Source organism: Dipodomys spectabilis, unplaced genomic scaffold (assembly GCF_019054845.1).
Source record: "Dipodomys spectabilis isolate Male_0828 unplaced genomic scaffold, ASM1905484v1 ptg000054l, whole genome shotgun sequence".
Taxonomy (NCBI): Eukaryota; Metazoa; Chordata; class Mammalia; order Rodentia; family Heteromyidae; genus Dipodomys; species Dipodomys spectabilis.
In genome coordinates this window covers 30,512,714-30,535,687 of record NW_024870731.1, presented here as the reverse complement: position 1 = coordinate 30,535,687, position 22,974 = coordinate 30,512,714, and the positions used below count along the sequence as shown (strand labels likewise).

At 38.4% G+C, this 22,974-nt stretch overlaps 1 protein-coding gene across 1 annotated transcript in view; it reads left to right on the top strand.

Moving 5' to 3' along the window:
• Window positions 1-21,602, top strand: part of Mdfic2 (MyoD family inhibitor domain containing 2) — a 92,147-nt gene extending 70,545 nt beyond the window's left edge. The window contains exons 3-4 of the mRNA XM_042680267.1: window positions 11,563-11,784; window positions 21,332-21,602. Coding sequence (XP_042536201.1) covers window positions 11,563-11,784; window positions 21,332-21,591 — 482 coding nt within the window. The 3' untranslated portion in view covers window positions 21,592-21,602. The remainder of the gene's footprint in view (window positions 1-11,562; window positions 11,785-21,331) is intronic.
• The last annotated feature ends 1,372 nt before the right edge of the window (window positions 21,603-22,974 follow it).

The window sequence follows — 22,974 nt, the reverse complement described above, 5'->3', positions numbered from 1 at the left end:
ATTTTAACATTCTAAAATATATTCAGAAAGAGTTCACCTCGACATGCTTAAATGCTGAATATTTTATGCTTGGACAAAGAGCAAACTGTAGGTCTTTCGCCAAGCACAGTCAATGCACTTGAGTATGGGTTACCAAAAATGCTGAAGAATTTTTTTCTATTTATTGTTATAGCTCAAATCCTTGTGTCTCTTGTAGGCTTTAAGTGACATAAATATGCATTTCCATCTGCACAAACTCGTCAGGAATAGTTCTGCTGGGAGGTGTTATGCCACCCAAGTACTTCCAGAATAGAGTCTGTTAATCCTGTTACCACTATAGAAACGCAGAGGAAAAGTCTACCCCGGCCACTACTGCAGCTGCTGTGCCCGCACACGCTCCAGCAGCCACACCCTAGGTACTAAAAGGAAGCCGGAAAAAAATGGCATCCCTTAGATAAGAGGGTGCTGACCTCTCACCCTCTGTTTTCCACCAAAGACAGTGATTTCCAAACCTTTTATTGTAAGCACTGCAAAGCTTTAATAGTTAATAATAATAAATTTGGGGAAGATAGCAAGCCCACACAGCATACACACACACACACACCAATACTCAAATACATTTGGTATATCACTTGCTCATGCCTATAACACTAGCTATTCACGAGGCTGAGATCTGAGGATCACCATTCACAGATTCACATTGGGAAGATAAATCCATGAGATCATATCTCCAATTATCCAGCAAAAAGCTAGGAGTAGTACTGCCAGCCATAAGCAAAAAAGGCCAAGTTGGAGTGTGAGGCCCTGAGTTCAAGCCCCAGTATTGGCAAACACACACACACACACACACACACACACACACACACACTCACAAATGCACAAATATCCAACCACAATGTGTATGTATGTAATCATACTAATAGTAATATACATTATAAAACATGCAAAATAGTTGTTATATTAAAAGTTTTTAAAGGGCCATAGCAGCTTTCACCTCATTGGATAGATTTGTGCTTCTCTCAGATATACATATCACTGTGGAAACCAATGGATTAAAAATTCTACCAGATGGGACACCGGGAAAATAGATCTTAAGTTCTCAGTTGAGGAGTTTGATCAACTTTATAATCCAATTGGGTCTAGAATGGACAACAGGACTTGTGAATAGCATGTGGTTGGCTCACATCCATTTTCTCCCTCCCATTATCTCTTGCCCTTTGCCAGTGTGGCATGGCTTCTGGTCTTTTCAGAGCCTCTGTGTAGATCTTACTTTGAGTCACTACTTGTGTAGGTACATTATAGATGGAGACTAACCAGTCAAGGGCTATGCATCATTTGGGAATCTTCTAATTCCATTAACTGAAACATCACGTCCTAACCCTCATGACACAAAGAAAAGAATCAGCTACCAACAAAACAAAACAAAACAAACAAAAAAAAAACCCACATCCAAACATCAAGAATGCAAGAAATAGTTTTGACAAGAACTTAATGATCTATAAATATATAATGAATGTTTTAAAGTACCCAATTTCATAAAATTCAAGAGTTCTCCATATTGCCCAGAGTAGAGCAGAGGTGCAAAAATTCTACAGAAAAGCAGTGGCTAAAGGAGAAAAAAAAATTCACTACTACCCTGGTTTGTAGTGAAACAATGTTTGTTCAGCTGTAAGAAATGAGGCACTTGAATCCAAATTCCTTCCAAATTGATACAAATAAATTCTTTTAATGGTAAAAATCTAGAATTGGCTGGAGATCAGCAGACAAGCTCTTTCCATTCACTGTTGGTATGAGTAAAATTTGACACAATTTTTCTGAAAGGCAATTAGCAAATTATATTAAGAGCTTTAGAAATTGAACAAGCCCTTCACTATGTATTTTAACTTATGGAAACAAATAGGTGACAAAAGTCACAAAAATTAATGTTTGTTTCCAGAGTATGTATAATAACAAAAGTTGGAAACAATCTATACTTCTATGGAATGGGGGACTTAGAAGCAAATTATGTTATATCATGTAAGAAATGTTATGCTTGTGTGGAGTACTTACTATATTCAAGGCACTCATACAGTAATTAAAATTACATAGGCAAGGCTTTCATAAAAGTTTTCCCACCCTTAGTCAAGTAAAGCAAACTTTGTCAAGTAAACAAACTAATAAATATTTTCAGGATGTTGAAGAGCCCTGTGAAGAAAACGAAACAAAGAGATATACTAGCAACAGCTGGTGATGAGGTCTATGGATGAATTTCTGTAAGAATCTCTTACCCTATCAAAAAAAAAAAAAGATCTCTTACCCTTGGCTCTATTGGTATTTGCAATCATACTCTTTGTGTGTTTTCTGCTAGGAGGAGTGAGATCCTTTGCACACTAGAATGCTTAGCAGCCTTCCTGGCCTTTGACTACATCATGCTGGTAGCACCCATTCCAGTCCTGACAATAAAAAATATCCCAGTCATTGCCCCCTATCTCTGGAGGGAGCAAGTCTACTTCAACTGAGAAACCACTGTTTCAATTTTAGCCAAAGGAAAAACTTCTCTTCGGAGGTGACACTTGACTTAAGACCTGAGTATGTTTCTCAGAATTTTTAGAAGGTAGGGTAATATTTATAATGTGATTCTAATATAATGTGTACAGTAAATCCATATATATATATATATATATATATGTACATACATCCCTATACACACACAGATAGACAGACAGACAGACAGACAGACAGACAGACAGATAGATAGATAGATAGACAGACAGATGATAAACTATATTGGTTAACTGCCTTGTCTGAGAGCTAGGCAGCTTTAGTTAAAATCCCAGCTCCACTAATACTGTGACCTTGGGCAAGTTACTTTATATCCTGGTATTCCTGAGCCCTCATGGGAAAATGAAGATGACACTAGTAATAATTACCATGCAGAACTGCTGGGTATTACTGCTGTGGCAGTAACATTGTTGTCAACTTCAAATGTAATACTCAAATGGTTGGAATGAATGAACTGAGATAGATTTAACACAATAGCCACATGCAGAACTCTTAGAAGAATAAGTGATGTATCTGGAATTATTATGTTTATATATGAAAACCAGAATATATAATACTAATTAGATATTCATATATAGATTAATATACCTGTATTCTGTTTGGTATAGTAACATTTCCTAATAAGAATAAAGTATCCATTCTACTTTATATACTGTAATTCTAATTAGCACACATATACATGCACATACATTTTTGTGACAGAAATACATAACGATGTATATAAAATGGCATTATTTGCTTTGTATCTTTTTTATGTTCTTTAAAGTCTTTCATACAAAGGAAGTGGTTAATAGGTACACATTTGCTTTCAAGATTGCTTTAAATCAAAGTAAATTTTAATAAGTATTTTGGCAAAAGATAGAAATATGTAGACTCTGACCAGAAACAACTGGTGTACCATTGTAGTAGAAGAGAAAGGCCAATGGGCTATGTTCAGAATATGTTCAGAATATCCTGAAATCTGAGATGCCCTCCCTTAATCTATCAGTCAGCTCATCAGCCAACTGCAAAGTATTAACAATTTCTTTCTACCAGACATTGTGTCAGCTTCTGGGAAACAGCATATGAATAGAACATGCATTTCTTCAAGGCACTCACCACAAAAAGGACCGTCCAACCACAAAAATTAATCACAACATAAACTCAAGAAAGGGCTCCAATGAGAATATCAACTCAGACCTTTGTGGCTTTCCAAATAGAATAACTTCTACTGGATGCGTATATAGGAAGCTTCATGCATGGAACTTTAGGTTCAGTTTGGACACTGAAATCTTTAGTTATCAAATGGGAGTTCTGGCTTGAACATATATGGAATGTGCTTCCTAATCTCATCCTAGCCACATTTCAGCACAACCCCTAAACCTGGAAAGAGGACAGTCTAAAGGAATAAGAATCCAATTTCAGAACAATAGTCCAAACCCATAGTACAGCACCTGGATTCTAAAGCAGTTTGAGAATGCAAGCTTTGGCAGCCAGAGGAATTGAAAGACGGGTAAGTTCAAGTCCCAGCTTTGTCTTTTACCGTAAACCACCAAACCACAGGGAACTTGCTAACTCCTGTCAACTGTGGCAGTAACATTGTTGTCAACTTCAAATGTAATACTCAAATGGTTGGAATGAATGAACTGAGATAGATTTAACACAATAGAAAATATCTTAAATCATTTAGAATGTAATTTTAACATTTATAATTCATCCCTAATAGCTGCACAAAATCAACTGTATCTGTGATTCTAATTATGCAGAAGTTTACAGGCTCCGTACCTTCCTTTATTTGCCATTTCATCCAAGGGCATCAAACTATAAACATCGCTAACCAATTTGTCCTCCCCCCACCCTCCGGGTAACATAATCTTTATTTCCTGAGACAAACATTAAACTGAATGTAACTACATAAAAATGACACAGAGACTCATAATTGCAAAATGTTTTCATGTCTGAAGAAGCTTCAACCACCTCTTAGGATTGAATGGCTTTTTTTTTTAACCAGCATATGATCTGACTATGAAAATATTATGTCTCGGTACATGTGCCAAGTTCAGTGGTAATCGAAAAACAAGTAATTATCTGCAAAAGTTAAACAAGAAAGAAACAAACAACAGCCACAAAACATTTCAGCTGAAAAACAAAAAGATTCAAGCTTCTCTGAAGTCGGAAGGCTTGGGAAGGAAAAGGGAGGAACTATGTTCAACTTTCCTTACTTCATTCCTTCTTGCCCATAACGCTTTTCACCTTGAACACTCGCTGCTATAATTTCTGGAGAAATAATATACATCTTGCTCTTTGTTGATTTTTGAAAAGAATTCCAAAGGCTGAGGAAAAGCTTGAAAATGTCTTCTGTCATAGCCCTCAATAAACATTTCATCTAATGTGCTTAAGACGGAGTTACACTGGACATGCTGCCGAAGAGAAAATAAAACAATGATACCTAAAACTGCTTCTTTCACTCAAAAGTCTTTAAAGGACATCATCTACCCAATGCTGCCATTTGAAAATTAAAGAGGAAAAAAATTCACTTATTTCCCCCCCAAAAGACAGACTTAATGAACTTAAGGCTTTGTTTTATCCAATTTAGCAGGCTGTAGCCATTGAATTTTCCAGGCTTCTTTATGCTCATTCAACTCAAAAGGTGACAATATTTTACAAAGACTTCATCTTTCAGATGGAAAAAAATTCTCCACTTAGCTTCCAAATAAAAGTATGATTTTCTTAAAAACCAAGTCACTTTGAGAATCCATCCTTTTTTTTTTGTCAGTCATGGGGCTTGAACTCTGGACTGGGCACTATCCCTCAGCTCTTCAGCTCAAGGCTAGCACTCTACCACTTGAGCCACAGCGCCACTCCCATATTTTCTGGCAGTTTATTGGAGATAAGAGTTTCAAAGACTTTCCTGAATGGGCTGGTTTGAACTGGGATCCTCAAATCTCAGCCTCCTGAGTAGTTAGGATTATAGACTTGAACCACCAGTGCCCAGCATGCTGGCTTTTGTTCGTGCCAACAAATCCTCATTTCCTAACATGGTCCTGTCTTTAGCTGTAGTACTGTTTCCCAATTTTAATCAATGTAAGACTTATAGTAATGGGTGTGGTGGCACAGGCCTGTAATATAAGCTTCTTGGGAGACTGAGGTAAGAGGCTAAGAACTTGATGTCATCATGGGCAATAAATATAGTAAGAGCTTGCTTCAAAAGTTAAATAAATAAGAATAGTCATCTATATATGTTGAAACTTTTATTCCAACTCTAATAATTTTCACCATGTTTAATATACCAAATAAGTTCCTTATTTTATATATTGTATTGGAAACTGTAGCCACATGTTCTTTTTTAAAAAAAAATTCTAACATTTGTGGAAACTTCATAAAATTCTCATCATTTTTTTTCTGCACAATGTCACTTCAGTAACTATTTTACTAACCACAGTAATTTGTTAATGGAGTGGTGGCTTATACTTTGAAATGCCACTCATTTGCCTTGATCTGATTTCAACCACAGATAATTACCATACTAAATTCTAAGCCACCTCACAGTTCAAATCCAAAGAAAAATATAATTCGCCATTATAGCTTTAAAATGATCTATACATCTGAAATATCCACTTTAAGCATTTGAATCTAGAACTGAAATTAAAATCACTCTGCCTTGAAGGCTTATTTAACATTTTCCATCAAGTTTTATGGAGTTTACCACTCACAAGAAAACCTTCACTATGATCTACCTCTCACCAAACTGAACAATAGAATGGAGATGTTAACTGAGACCAGGAGAATAGGAAATCATTCAGGTTTCTTATTATGCATGTCAATGATTCTATGCATATGTCTTGATTGGCTTTTGTTTCATGCTTGATGTGATGAGAAGATAAGAGTTTATCAGAACATCTTTTTATTATATTTTATAAGGTGCCATAGAGACAGTTGTTACCACAGCAGAAAAAGATCCCTGAAAGAGAGGAGACAGGACAGTAGAAAGGATCAAATTTGTGCCACCAATGGGCCGGAGGGTTATTTACTGGGAAAAATAAATAAGAAATTGGATGAGGATGAGGACAAGCCAAATAACTGTTTTAAGCCTAATAAATGAAAACAAAATGACAATAGAATGAAAAGAAATCAAATTTTGCAATCCTAAGCAATAGCCAGAGCTACCCAGTTTGAGAAGAGAAATAAGAGCTTAGTTGAAAGAGACAGAAAATTGAAAGGATTTGGCTGGTATCCGAAAGAAAATATCCAATAGCCAGTAGCAAGTGTGACAGCAGTTTTTGTGCTGACAATGGGCTTCTTAAGAACCAAAAAAAAAAAAAAACTTAGTCATTTTTCTGAGAATCCCCCTGTGGTTTGTTAGTACAGAGCGAGGCATGGCGTTGATGCTCAGTAAATGTGGCCTGATTGGTAGCTGGCTGGAAGGCTAGCTGCATAGAGATTTAGAGACCAACTTCACAAAAATTAATGGAATTTGAATATGGGCAAATGTGATCTTTGAGGGGAGGGAAGACAGGGAGGATGGAAGAGGAATTGAATAAAAGAAACAAGGAAGGTCTATCAAAGAATTAGATATTAAAAAGGAAAAGAGTAGAAATTAAAAAGGGAAAAATAGGGGGAAAGGAGGGGAAAGAATAAGAAGGGAAAAGAAGAGAGGAGGTACAGGAGCTGGAAGGAAAAGAGAAAACAAAAAGCATAAATAATAATAATAATAATAATTAGAAGATCCAAGGCAGAAGAGATGACAAGAGAGAATATATGGATATGAAAATTACCAAGTCATGTTTAGTGAGCAAAAATGAAGAGCATTAAAATGTTTCCTTAATAACTTAAAGTAAATAAATTAATAGCTCCTGTCACATTGATTCATTTATTCCATGTGGGTACTCAATAAATGTTAATTGAATTAAATTAATAACATTTACTCAACAGTAATAAAAAATTAATTAACTGTCTATCTTTCTGTTCCTTAGTTTATGCCTACCGATTCTCGAAATTACTCCTAACCCAAACATGAATTTTCTATTCCACTGACTTTGAAGATACCCTTTAATATTTTTTTTCAAAGAACTATCAATGAGCTCCTATTTTTTGTTTCAATTTTGTTTTTTTCTAACGTATTTTCTTCAAGTTAATGTCAAGAACTATGTATAACATCCCAAATATAGTTTCACGAGTTCCTTATTTAATTCCAAAATAGTTCTCTCTACAGAAAATGTGATACCACTTTTTATATGTGCCCTACCAGCTTATGCTTACTTTATAATACTTCGGGTACAAGGTCAAGGAACGTTGTAGAGGACAGGATATGGGGAATTATTGTTAGCATTTTAATCTATTAAAAAGGAGGTATAATAAGATGATTTCTTTGTTGCTTTGTATGTCCCTGTCCCTCCCCCATGTTATAACCCCTTTTTTCACTGTATTTGATGTCGGTATAATTTGTGGAGGGGAAGGAAAAAACAAATTGTTTAAATAGGGATACAGGTGGACCCATTGTTGCAACAATGAGATGTACAGGATGTTATGTAGACAAACAATCTTTAGCGCGGGGGGGGGGGGGGGGGGATGGGAGGACAAACAAAGGAGGAGGCAACAATGCTTGTTAAGAAATGTACTCAGTACCTTGCCCATGTAATTGTAACCCCTCTGTACGGTATTTTCACAATAAAAAAAATAAAAAACAATAATAAAAAAGGAGGGAGAGATGTCAGTAACATTCACCTCAAATTGTGATTCTCTTCAAATGTCAGAATTCAGAACTAAACAGGCCAATGTGTGTATGTATGTCTGATGATTTTTTTTAATGAGCAACATATAAAAATATAAACAGACATATAATTAAAATAACTTTATGAATGGCAGCATAACTCCTCCATAACATCTCTCAGTAAAAAGCTCCATGTGCTCCCAAATGGTTATTTAATGTTGCACACCACTTACATTTAAAATGACATACTTGAAGTTACTGCAAAACTAAAAAGAGACACGTATATAACTTGACTATGTAATATAGTCTCAGCATCGTCTTACATTCCAGTAACCTGTGCTCAACTTTTTTTGTTGTGACTAAATTATTTTGTACAAAAGCAATTTCAATTACATGCAGCCTGACTATGTGTGATAATTTGAACCGATAGTTAATTAATTTTGTTAAATAAAGGCTGTGGCAAGCTCTGTGCTCCTCAGAGGTTTGCCTACTATTAGCTCTGTTTGTGCTTTTCTCCAACCTATATTACAAAGCAGCTGGAATTGAACATATAGGTGTGTAAGAAGCTGGTTCACAAGCCCTGTGCAGGAATAGGTGGGTCCGATGCACTGTTATTTATGAGGTTGGATTTGGCATACTAATGCAGCTCAGAATTTAGGGTATAGAGGACTCTGCTGAGGGGAAGTCTTAGCATTTAGAGAGCCAAATAAAAGCTAAGCACAGTTCAGAGATGTGTTGTATAATAGAGGCGAGACCAGGATAAGAGCAAAGCTTTGGAAATCCACTAGTCCTCAGTTTGAATCCCTGTTCACACATTGACCTTAGACAACTAACCTGAGTGAATTCTCTAAGCCTTCATTGTACTCATTCATCTGTTCATTGAAGATAATAACAATTTTTACTTTTCCCATCTGCTCAAGGACACTAATAATATCTATTTCCTCAAGTCTTTAAGATTCTTAAGTTCAGTAAGGTTTACAAATGGTAATACAGAACTTTATAAATTCGTGCAACTTAGTATGTGTGTGTGCACGCTATTTGTTCTATATACAATATTGCTCTAGGTGGTCTAAATCATTCTTTCAATATCCATCAGGTTGTGAGAGTGGCTAATAATATATAATATAATTAATACAATTGGTAGACTCCCTCTTGGGTTAGAGAAAACCTGGAGTTTCTGAATTGTTTCCCAATTCTATTTCAATATTCAATGTTACACTACTTGCTAAACTTGCTAATGTCTATAATGGACGTTTTCCTAAGCCTCCATTTCTGCCATTTCTTCTCAGAGTGAATCAAACTGGAACCCAGAGATTTAAAGCTAGCAGCATGTGTGGGAGGGGATAAAAACTAAACATTGCTTGAAAACAATGTTGTTTGGGAAATGAAAAAGAAAACTGGTAGAGCCAATTGCAGGTGGCACTGTTTGGTCCAATGCAAGTGACCTTCAGACAGAGATCTCATGAGTAGTTTCAGAGAAATACTAGTTCACAAATCTATGGGATAACCTGTCTTTCTTCTACTCTCAAAAGCAGAAGTTCCCTGGAGTTCCCAAATTTGTGACAATGTTGGATTCCCCATGGGGTATTTCAAAGCTTCCTTGCGGATTGTGATTTAGTGGATCTGCCATGAAGGAGGGTACTTGAATGGGTTAAAATTCCAAACTTTTAATTGCCCTAGCAAGCAGACCCAAACAGAGATTTCCATTTCCTCCTAATGAAGAAGAAACTTTGGAATGGACAAAAAATAAATAAAAAAGGTGGAATTGGCAAGAATTCATTTCTTGCAGTGTATTAGCATGGTAAAAGTAAACCAGGTTTCCCATTCTGTTACTCATAGTAACACTTAATAGTCACTACCTAGTAAGCCAGACACTGGCTAGCCATGAATATGCGATTTCCCAGAATGCTTCTCTACCACCTCCCAAAAGGACAGCCAAGTCACTTGTTAGGTCCAAACATTTCTCTCGAACTCAACCTGGCTGTTTGTTTAATAATATTTACTTTTTCTCTTCGTTGTAAATTTTAGAGCTTTGCTTAACGAGATGAGTTAAATGATAGATTAATGATGCCATCATTCAGACTTGCTCTCTGGCACAGGATGTATTGAGATGCTTTTCTTTCAGATGCTCCTACAGTACTCTAATCAATCTGGCTTTTGCTAGCTGGTTTGGTGAGGGTGAAAAACAGACCATGCATGTTGTTTGAGAAATAAAAAAGAAAAATGGTAGAACCAATTGCAGTACACCCTAATATCCATCACCATGCCCGCTATGTGAGATACCTCCCCCGATAATTATATGCAATGAGTGGATGAACACAGGAACTCTGAACACAGGAAGTGCCTGTAGTTCTCAGCCTTCTATCTATGCCTCTTTAAACCAGAATCTTCATCAGGGACCTCGCAGAAGTCGTTCAAACATCTCTAACAAGTATGTCAGTTGGTTCTATGGAATAAAGCATAGGTTCTTGAGAAAAACAGTACCAAAGCCAGATAGAATGTGTAAGCTAACCAGGAGGCTTAAAAAGAAGCCAAGTCAGAGAAAAGGCAACAACTGATCATCTTTGAGGAAAGAATGCAGGAATAAGTTGTATATTATCTATCTCCATTTTTCTTTCAAAGGAGGAAACTGAGAATTAAAAGCAAGCAACTAAACACAGTTATTGGACTGAAGCAAGGTGAATTATTCAGCAGAACTATCTAGCATTTAAAAAACTTGCTCCTGCCGGGCACAGGTGGCTCATCACTATCATCCTAACTACTCAGGAGGCTGAGATCTGAGGATGGCAGTTTGAAGCCAGCCCAGGCAAAAAAGTCCCCGTGAGACTCTTATCTCCAATGAACCACTCAAGTTGTAGAATGCTAGTCTTAAGCACAAAGAGGCTCAGGGACAGTGCCTAGGCCCTGAGTTCAAGCCCCACAACAGACAAAAATAAATCATTCTTGTTTATCAGAACCATAACATAATATCAAAGTACATTGATAACATACTATGAGATGAAGGAATTATTAGCAACTGAAGGAATTATTAGCAACATACTATGAGATTCTGTGAAGACAACTGAAGGATTCTTTGTCTTTTTCTTCTTCCTTCTTCAGCAGAGATTTCTATTCCAAATGATTGTAATAGGTAAAATTTGCAACATGTTCAAAATTTTATGAGTATGTTCTGTTATTCCTCCTCTAATTTTCAAAAGCATCCTGCTCAGCGAATACTTCATTCTTTTTTCATGATTTTATTCTTATCAGAGTCTACAGTGTGCATTTTACTGCCAATGTCTATTCTCAGATCCCTAGGTAAAACTATAGTGGGTTTGTGCATGTGTGTTTTCTTTTATATTTTTTTCATCTAGATACGCAACTCACAAATGAAAAGCGTGCAGACGAGAAACCTATTAATGCTATGGTTATAAATTCAGTATCCGAATTCAATATCACAGATGGACCAGCCAAGGAAAGCCCCACAGAGAAAAACCTGTCAGAGTCCAGCATATCACTGTCCTCCCTTGAAGAATGCCAAACAAGATTTTCCTACCTCCAAACTGATACTTCAGCTCATCAGAGAGACACGAATGGTATGTTTCTCAGAATTCAACCCATCTCTAAATAAAGCTCCCAAACCCCCAACCCCTGTAAAAGCATCACATATGCTGTTAGGAAAAAAATCTTTATGAATATTAAACAGGATGATTTAGATTTGAAAACCCTACTGAATGACATGTGTCAAGGTCACTTTGCAATTATGAGGTGCTTGGCAGATTGTTTGCTCTCAAAGCTGGGAATCAGAGGCAATATGTTTTAAATAGCTGGGGTGGAGTTTCACCCCATTCGGATATGGGACTCTGAGGCAGATGAAGACAATAGTAAAGCCTCCCTTTGTATCTATGAGGCTATTCAGCCTAGGTTTCTAGGCAGACAGGAAGAAAGAGGCAGATTGGGAGAACACTAAAAAATTGCTAATACAATCTGTATAGCATATTGTGATCCTTTCTTCAGCAATCTGCAGAAAGGCTGGCACTTCTGGGTAAAGTCCCTTCCTGGCCATTCTGATCTGTTTGACACTAAAACAACTTACAATCAAATTCAAAATCAGAGGGTGTCCAGGACAACATATAGAATTCAACTTAGGAGAAATACTTTGCAATGACATTTGCAGGAGATATATGTCACCCAAGAGTTTTGGAACCTTCAGTATCTACAAGTGAGTTGAAAGAATTTTCAGCATTTCTCAAAGGCAATTGTAGTCATCGAGTATTGTTTCTGATTGGGCATTGATATTCATAACTGATTTTTGAACATGATGAAAAATAGATAAACTTTGGATAAAATCGGCTTTGGAATCACATTAGTTTAACCCTTGCATGCATATTAATGCATAAAAGTGGACAAGTTTTGTTTTCGATTTTTTTAAACCATCTCTTAGTTACCTAGTAGGACAATAACACACCAAGAGGCATTCCAAGGACCAAATGAAATAACACATGTAAGCATCTAGTAGGAAATCTGTCACAGAGCAGAAACTCAGTTTTAGCTTTTGTTATACTTACAGTTTTCAACAGCAAGGAGAGAGAAGACTTGTAACACATGGCTACAAGTGAAATGTGGCTCTGTGAGCAAATGTTGACATGGGTGCCCTAAACTAGAAACTCCAGACTCGATTGTCTGCCATCACCAGGAGAGAAGGTGAAGAATAACATAAACTGAAAGTATAACAGAGGGAATGGTGTGGACTGGGACAAACTGAAGAACCCCCATCTCATCTAAAGGTCACTGCTTCTGTCCAGCTTTAGATGATGGTTTCCATAGCAACTCTCAAAGTTGTCCAATCTTAAAGTTTTCCAAGAATAGCTAAAGATTTAGATTAGCACGCAAGCTAGACGCAGGTGGTTCACATCTGTAATCTTAGCTACTCAGAAGGCTTAGAGCTGAAGATTGCAGTTCAAAGCCGGCCTAGGTAGGAAAGTCCTTGAGATTCTTATCTCCAATTAACGAGCCCAAATCTGGAAGTGGAACTTAGTAGGGCACCAGCCTTGAGTGAAAAAGCTGAGTCAGTGCCCAGGCATTGAGTTCAAGTGCACACACACACACACACACACACACACACACACACACACGGAGATTGTTATGTGAAGTGTCTAAAATTCCCAGTGTTGATACCTATTCTTACTTATTTTAGATAACTCCAAACGTACCCAACAATGCATCTTTGGACCTCACTGTAGGATGATGTTCAAATTTCTAGCTTGAGTAACCATGAACACTAAGTCAAGGGAACAAGCAATGTAGCAGTTCTCTGCAGAGGCATCCTAATAATAGAGCATTCATGGAAAGTACTGGAAATTCATCAGTGTTGCTCATCACATGCTGGAGGAGCATGATCCTAGGATTTGCCATCACACAGAGGCAAACACACATATCCCCAACATCACTTCCATCTATACCACCAATAATGCTGTGAGAAGGGCAAATGAAGGAGCATATCTAAACCCTTGGGCTCCAAAAGAAGAACCCCAAATGACTGCTCCATTAAAATGACCACTGAAACTCAACTGCCTCATGCACAAAAATAACAGATGGCTCTTTGTTCTGTAGAGCAAAGGAGAGTCGCAAGCATGGGTCAATCAGGTTGATTTCTTTATCTTTTTTCTTTGAAAAATTATTTAGTGATGTTCTGAGCGCATCTCATATTGTTTTCTAATGAAGCCAGTCTACTCCAGGAAGTTCCGGTTTTAAGCTGCAAGTGTCGGACATGGCCCACCCATCCAAGGCTCCCTTTTGAAAAATCTCCCATCCCTCAGGATGTGAGAGCTTTTGGTACCTAGATAAAATAGAAAGTAGAAAATCCCACACACAGTGCCAGGAAACACCACTCGTTATCCTAAAGAGCAAACACCAAGGAAATCAAGAGTTAAGTCCTACTCAATTCATTTTAGAGAATTTTTGATAGTAATTAATTTAAGGATGCAGAAATTGAGAACTGGGGTCATTGTTCGTACTGAGATAAATACAGAAATATCTTTTAGGAACAGCAGGGAAAACAGAAGGGAGAAGAAAAGATTGCATCCACTTTTTATGTAGTTTGTGGCTAATTTATTTTCAAATGTATAAATGAATGCATAAAAATGGATGCTTAATTGCTAATATCTATTATTTATATACATTGCCCCGCTTAAAACAGGATGGAAAAGGCTCACACATGCAGATTTGGTAAAATGTGTTGCATCCATTAGCACAGTTCATGGTGTGTGCTCTGATGGGAATTTAAAAGGATCTTTACTGAACATCACATGCCATGTGCTACAACATTACTTTATTACTAAATGGTGGTTCATCCTGTGTGGCCCCTTTCTCCAATAAAAGAGAAAAAGTCCAAAGAACTTGCTGCACACCTGCTTCTATTTCTACATTCTTCTGATTGCAAAAGCATCTCTAAGGATAAGAAAGAGCGAGGGATATACATCACATTAGAGAGCAGGACTCCTAAAAAAAAAAAAGAAGAAGAAGAATCTTGACAATATGCCTAATTGATATATAACTCTGAATTTGAGACCTGTCATCCAGGTGGAAGAGGAAAATCATAAATACAAGCTACCTCAAAAGAATAGTCTTAATTATACCATGGACTACTGAATAAAATGATTACATTTTCCTACCCTGTAAATCTCACACAATTAAATGTGGTGGTGTCACCTTATAAAATGTTTCAATTTTACAATTATTTCAGTTCATTTGCTCAGAAAAAAAAAACATAAGCACAAATTTCCCGTGTATCACCCAAATCCAGTCATTCCACTTCTAAAGAACTGACTTAAGATGTTAGCTGTGCTTGTCTGAGCTCAAATAGATCTTGACATATTTAAGTAGCTATTAAAATTGATAACATCAGAGATGATAGCCCCACTAGAGAAAAGCATTCAGTTACACTTTATTTATTCCCATTCTATGTTACAGATGTATTTTTCTTAAGAACTTCAGGTTGGGCCAAAATCATGCAATAATCCATCAGACCTATTGGTTCACAAATCTCAAGATGAAGGCAAATTTCCTGTGAAAGCACAGGAATGCATTTGAAGATGGGGTGGGACCAAATTGATTTGGCTTCTTCTTCTTCTTTCTTCTTCTTTCTTCTTGTTCTTGTTCTTGTTCTTCTTCTTCTTCTTCTTCTTCTTCTTCTTGTTCTTCTTGTTCTTCTTGTTCTTGTTCTTGTTCTTCTTCTTCTTCTTCCTCTTCCTCTTCCTCTTCCTCCTCCTCCTCCTCCTCCTCCTCCTCCTCCTCCTCTTCCTCTTCTTCTTCTTCTTCCTCCTCCTCCTCCTCCCCCTCCTCCTCCTCCTTCTTCTTTTTATTATTATTATTATTATCATCATCATCATCATCATTACTATTATTGTTGTTGTTATAAACTTATTTTAGGAGAGAAACAGGAGGAGTTATTACATGTCTGGGGTCATACCTACAGAAATCATATTTTTGCTACTTCATGTAAGGATGTGCAAGGAAATAGAAGGTGTGTTTTAGATGTTGGAAAAAAATGTTTTAGGAACTACAGTTGGCAGCTAGAAATGCCTCTCATCCCTCTCTGTAATCATGGGCGTCGCATGACAAGACATAAAACTGAGAAGACAAAGGAAAAGGAATGTGTCACCATGACCAGGCTGACTTCATATCCATGTGTAGAACTTCCTTCCATTGGTGTCTTTTCCCCTGTAATTAAACATGATCCTTTCTAATGAAACAGTCTCTCCCTTAATTACTCAATCCCCATTGGGGCATTTAGCTCCTCTGGAAGCTGCAGTCATTCTTCAGTGTCACTAGGGAATTGCCACTCAGCACATTATAGGCCTGGTGCCCGAAAGGTACCCAAAGGGTGGTAAAAAGGAAATGAAACAATCTTAAGTCATGGCTTCTTGCTCTCAGCTAAACACCACTGTGGGATGGATGGCTTGTAGGTCTCTGATCCACCTTACCCACCTTTGTTCCAGGTTTAGAATGTGGGAAAGCCAGATGGGCAGTGATGATAGGAGGCTCCACAGAGTGTTTCCTATATGGGGAAACTTGTTTAAAAAGGTGTGAGAAGAGCTGAATACTCAAACACAGTGACAGAACCAACCACCACAGGAAGGCTCTACCTGACTTTCCTGTGTCCCTCCAGACCGTTAAGGATGGCTAATACTGTACCTAGCTTACTAGCAAATGACCATTAAAGAGAGGCTATTAATGGCTTGAGCGAGAGCCACAAGAAGAAGGGTTGTCCAGAGATTCACAAATCTAAGAGAAGACCCAAGTCACCACTCACAGCAGAGAGAAAGCAGGAGAAAGACCCCAAGTTTCCCTTCCTCTCAGACTCCCAAGAGCCACTGGCTGTCACCCGAGACTGAATCCAGACAGAAATCAATAAAGAAGGGACCCAAAGGGACCCTGGACAATGGACTTTGCCAGTCTTGGGATTATAACACCGAGCAGGGACAGGGGAAGGCAGGCCATTAGGAAACTGGCAGTGCCTGAACTAAAGCATGTGGCAGGAAGGGAATAGAAGCATGTGACCAGAGAGCCTGATGACAAGCTGGGTCCATGGAATAGCTCTGCCTCTTGCCATATGTCCTGGGGTACTCCTCTTTTTAAATCCTCTGTTTCCTCATCTATGAGCAAAGTGTGTAAGGATCCTGAGCTATCCATCATTTCTAGGCCTGTGTACGATAGTATAAATGGCGCTGAGGACTGCAGGTATGTTTTAGGTGCATACAACAGGGAGACACAGAATGTAGGCTTTGGGGGGATGAAAGGATTAGCGGTAAATCCCAGCTTCACCACTTCACAGCCAGGAGGGCATAGGACACAGAGAGACAACCAGTCTCTCAGCCTTAATCTGTTCATCTGAGAAAATGGGATGACTCAGAATCATTCACTGATTCATATATTCAGTAAGAGATATGAGTTCAGCTACCTCCTGTTACTTAGATTCTAGTTGGAGGAAAAATTAACTAGGTCATTGCTACCCTGTGATAAATGATATGAATTAGAAATGAAGTCAGGTGCAGTGGTGTGATTTAGAGGGAAGATGTTGGAAGTAGAAGGCCTAAGGATTTGAATAGGATTTGGGGAAGATGGGAGTGGGGGGGGGCGGGGGGGGAAACGACTGAAGTGGGGGAGGGGGGGAGTTGTGCATTTCAAACAGCAGACACAGCCTATGTGTAAGTCCTGAGCTAGGTTTGCTCCAAATACTGAAATTCATCCAGGGTGGCTGGAACACAAGGAATGAAAAGCAAAATAGGGCCAGAAATCACAGTCCTGGAATGGACTACAGGAGCTTATTGGGCTAGGGCAAGGACTGGGGACTTAAAGGGATGGGGCCTCACTCTTATTTAAGAATGGAGGTAATCACAGGATGACGGATTAGACAAGGGATGATGTAGCAACAGAGCATCCTCAAGAGGAAGCCATGTGGAAATGGCTCAGCAGGGCTTGCAGTAGGATCAGCAGGCCTCAAAGATGAACTGGCTGGCAGAGGAGGAGGAGGGAAAGGGACATTGCAAAGCATGGCTCCCAACTTGCAGGTGAGTGCATCTGAATGTGGAGGAGCCATGGCTAAGAAAAGTGAGAATGGACAAGTGTGGGGCAGGGTGAAGAGAGACTGGCCCAGAATGCAACCTGATCGTGAAAGATATTACAGGCTAGACAAGGGAGGAAGCTGGGGATTGGATACAGCAGAGGAACATTAATCATGTGATACAACTCTGAGTATCATATGGATGAAGTGTTATAGTCCCGGAATACAGACAAGAGAAAATAAACTTGCTCAAGAAAAGGGGAAGTTCAGGACTCTTTGTAAACAATTGCAAATATCCTTCCTGCCCCCTAACTGCTTTCTGCTACATTTCTGCAAACAAAACAAAACAACGATTGGCCATAGGCAGAAGAGTTATGCCTGTTTGGGTAGCATTTAATATACACCTTTTAGGAAAAGTGTGGAACACTCTTGAAAAGTTCAGGGGAAAAAAATCTGGGGCTGGGAAGGTGGCTCAGTGGTAGAGTGCTTGCCTTGCATGCATGAGGCCCTGGGTTTGATTCCTCAGCACCACATAAGCAAAAAAGAAAAAAACCGGAAGTGGCACTGTGGCTCAAGTGGTAGAGCGCTAGCCTTGAGCTGAGAGCTGAGGGACAGCGCCCAGGCCCAAAGTTCAGGCCCCATGACCGGATCAAAAAAAAAATCTGTTTTCAATTCATTAATGTTACCATGGATTTGGGGGGGGGGGGGGGCAAGATAGTCTGCCTTTTATAACCAAATAAAAAGGACTGACTTGGAAACAGGAGAAAATGAGCTCTATTCTCAAGTGAAAAATAGAGAGGCGGAAACAAATAAATACAAATTTGGCCAAAGAATTATGCCAAAACTTTATTTTCTCTTATACAACTGAAATCTACAACTGGCTGAGATCTTTAGAGTCTGCCAAGTGTAGGAAATGTTGGCAATTACAACTGAACCAAAAGGTGAGATATGCCCTCGGGAAATTATAAGGCCATTTTATAAACAGGTTCTATCTATTGCAGTAATATCAGCAGCAGCTATTCCTACTGCTGTCTTGTAGCCTACCCTACTCCTGTCAAGACTTTCAGCCTGCTATATATAAAGGACAAGATCCACTGGGGTCATGTTCATATGGCCATAAGCCTGAGTAAGTCTTCTGAGCCTCCAGCCCAAGAGTGACCCCTTAGAATATTTCCTATGAAGAACTTCTCTGCCAGGAGCTGCTACAGAAGCAATCTTGACACTGGTAAAACTTGATGAAGTTGTATACCCCACATCTTTAACCACCAACATGCTCTCTTTGGAAAAGCCTACATGAAATAGAGTCTGTACTAACTTACTCTTGAATTTTTGTGGGTGTTCTGTGGTGACTTATAAGATGAGTGAGTTGGCCATATGCTAGAAGCTGTCATTAAGTGAATAAAAATACACCCAGTCTGGCAAAGCGATGAGTATGTATACCACAGAGGTATTATGGGGTATGCTGCCTAAACGATAAATACTGAGCAATGGCCACAGCACCTGCAAAAATATATAGTGATTATAGTTATCATAAAAGTCGTGTGTGTGTGTGTGCATGCGTGTGTGTGTGTGTGTGTGTGTGTGTGTGTACTACCATCCTACCATTCTACTGGGAAAAAAAGAAAGGGAGAGTCAGAGGAAAGGAAAGAGCAAGGAAAGAAGATTGCTGCTTACCTGCATTAATGAGTCACTTTGGAAATTCAGTATTCTTATAATCAATCGAAACAACTTTCTTTAAAATATTTGCTCCTTTTCAGAGACTCTTCCAAGTTTTCCCTTCTCTTAAAGATTACTAAGTATATGCATGATAAAAGAAAAAAAAATATGACCAGGCACTGATGCCTTACAACTGTAATCCTAACTATTCAGGAGGTTAAGATCGGAGAATCATGGTTCAAAGCCAGCCCAGGCAGGGAAGTCTATGAGACTTTTATGTCCAATAAATCACCAGAAAACTAGAAGTAGTGCTGCGGCTCAAAGTGGTGGAATGCTACCCTTGAGCGCAAAAACTGAATGAAAGCACCTAGGCCCTGAGTTCAAACCCTATGACTGACCATAAAAATACAAATATAAAAATATATTTCTGGAAATAAGTGATTCAGGATAAATGAACACTCACACTATAGCATAGAACGAAAGCTTCTGCATTTGTTCTTTTGTAGGGGGGAAAGGTCTCCATAGGTAGCCTGGGCTGTCCTTGAACTTGTGACCCTTCTCCCTCAGGCTCTCCTGTAACGGGGGCAATTCTAAAAGTCAAGAAGTTATTAACATTTTCTATTAGAAAAAAAGTAGATCCTTATGAAAATCAAATCTGAATCAATTGATAAGCCTATCTAGAGGGGTTGTCCTTTTCTTCGAATTTGTGTTTCAGACATCAGCAATATTCAAATTGCTCATTTTAATGAATTAGATGGCATATTATAGGAACACTTACCTACTGTTTTATTTTTTTAAAAAAACCTCACACTTTTTTGTAAGCTTTTAAACCTGAAAATAAGTTATAATTGTAACAAGAAAACTGCTACATCTTCTAACTAATTCCCTTTATAGAAGCAAAAAGTATAATAATCTATAACCCATCCCAGCTGCTTGGCTAGAATTACCAATTACTTTCAATGCCTTAAAGATACTTTCCAGATTTTTACAAGTCTGCATAGTAAATTTTTAAACCAATTTTCTTAAAGAAGACTGATAAGATTTAAAACCTCTTAGGCATGTGATGACGTATTTCACTTAAACAACTTGAATATAAAAATCAAAGCTTTGAATAACTGGAGGGAGGGGGAAGAGAAGGCAAGAATTAAAAATAAAACACAACCCAAAAAACTGGGATTATTTTTAAAAAAGCAAGCATATTAAGTTTGGAAATGTGCTTTTTGCTTGCATTTGAATATGGGCGTGGTGGATTTATGGGAATCGGTGATGAACAAAATAACAAAGCCTGGTGGCAAGAAGCAGGACATCTGTAATCTCTTCTTCCCCACCCCTCCCTCCCCCCCCCCCCAACTCCTGAGGCTGCTGCATTTGGGAAGGCACTGCTATTACTCAGAGAGCTGTAAGGTTTCCAGATAGGTAGCTAATCATGTGCCTTCCCAGCACCTCCATAGGCAAAGTAAATAAAGGGGTTTAGAAAAGTGACAGCACTTTAAATAACCAGATTAGTGGAATCAATAGGAAATGCTCAGGAAGTTAATAAAGCAATTACTTAAGTAGAGTGAGGAGTGGCCTGGGGAGGGAAGAGCTGGAGACAGTAAGAGTGTACATTACCCTTGATGCAAATCCATCTTTAAAAGTTAGCTATCAAGTTATCAAGTACATAGCCATCCTTACCTGTCCTTCCCTGTGGTCCCCGGGGTTACATTCTTGCTCACGCATCATACTAGCTTCCATGATTACTTTAACTGTATGTATTTCTGGGGGAGGGCGTGTTAATCAGGGACAGGTAAGCAAAACACAGCAATGATTCAGAGTCCTTAGCAAGTTAACTACTAACAATCTAATCTATGTCCTCTCTTTAAATGTCTTCACCCCCGGGGCTCGGATGCCCACACTGTAATGGCTTCTTTTTCTTTATGCAGAGGTGTGTGCCTCGCTCATCCTCACCTGTCTGTTTTGCCAGTTTTGGGACTGTCTCCTGATGCTCCCCGATGCCTGTGAAACAGTGTGTACCAACCTGTGCTGCCCTTCACGCTGGTACTACCATGCCTCGGATGAAAACCACCCTCGCAGTGACTGCACCTGCAACTGTGACATGGACTGTAGCCTGTTCGAATCCTGCCATGAGACCAGTGAGTGCCTGGAGCTGGCCATGGAGATCTCAGAAATCTGTTACCGCTAGTGTGACAAAGGCACCACGTGAGAGCAGGCCTGTTGGCCACTCTGGGAAATTCGATTACAATGCAACCGCAGTTTCCATGGGCCCAAATGCAAGGCCTGCACACATTTCTTGGATGCTCTAGGCCATTTTATTCTGCACCTGTCTTGGAAAGCTCATATTGTCAACTCAGTGGTCTTATTCCAAATTTCACCACCGCATGGCTTGCTAAAAAAATAAAAAAAGTACGATTCTTGATCACCACACGTGATGAACCAATTCATAAATACCTCTTAAATGCCACAGGTACAAGATGTTTCTTGACTACCAAATAGCATGCTAAAACGGCTCTGCGTGCTTGCACTCAGCAGCTTGCATCGTGAATTCAACCTCATTCACAAATTCAGGACAAATTAGCGCTATCTTTTAGAATTGACATACATTAGCTTGTCTTTCTAATGGACTCATGCATAAACATTATGCATTGTTGGTTATTATTAATAATGTATTGTATAACATCATTTTGTAATTAAAAATTTATTTATACAGTCTCTTAAAATTCACTTATATGTACAGTTTAGGTAGGAAAGGGAATTAAATGAATTAGAAACCATGTTCCTGTAATTACAACAGATGTCTCTAAATCCTCTCCAGTGAATTTTGAATCTGGTATATTTCAAGAGAGGACTACAATTCTGCATCCTACTATAAATATATATGTATATATATGTCTATGACTATGTCATAAATGGTTATATATATTCTCATTTTTTTACAGGAAGGCTCCCCTTTATTCTAATAAGCATAAGTAGGAATAATGCACAACTTTCAAGCAAATGATCTTTGATAATCCATTCTTCATTTTCCTCATTTCTGTTTGTCAGGTACAAATAGCAACAGGAGAACCCATTCATTTTACTAACCGACCATTCATATAAGCACCCAAAATAAATACACATGTAGATACTTATTCAGCCCTAATACAGCATGTGCTTTGTAATTTTTCTTTTTTCTTTTTTTTTTTTTGGTCGGCCGTGGGGCTTGAACTCTGGGCTTGGGCACTGTCCCTCAGCTCTTCAGTTCAAGGCCAGCACTCTACCACTTGAGCTACAGCGCCACTTCCAATTTTTCTTTTTTCTCATAATTAAAGCAAGTAGGAACTACACTGAGCATTTCTGTATGCCTAAAATATTTGAAAACAATAGGATATAAACTAAAAGGCAATTTTCAAGACTAATGAATTTAAACAAGCAACTTCTGGAAAACTCTAACGAGGCTGAAGTCCTTTTGGAATCTTTAGGTTCTATAGGTATAGCTCCATAGCCAGGAAGGAAATACATTGTTTGTTAATTTGTGTTTATGCATTCTTATGGCATTAAGTCAGTATATTCAGATTTGTGTGTGTGT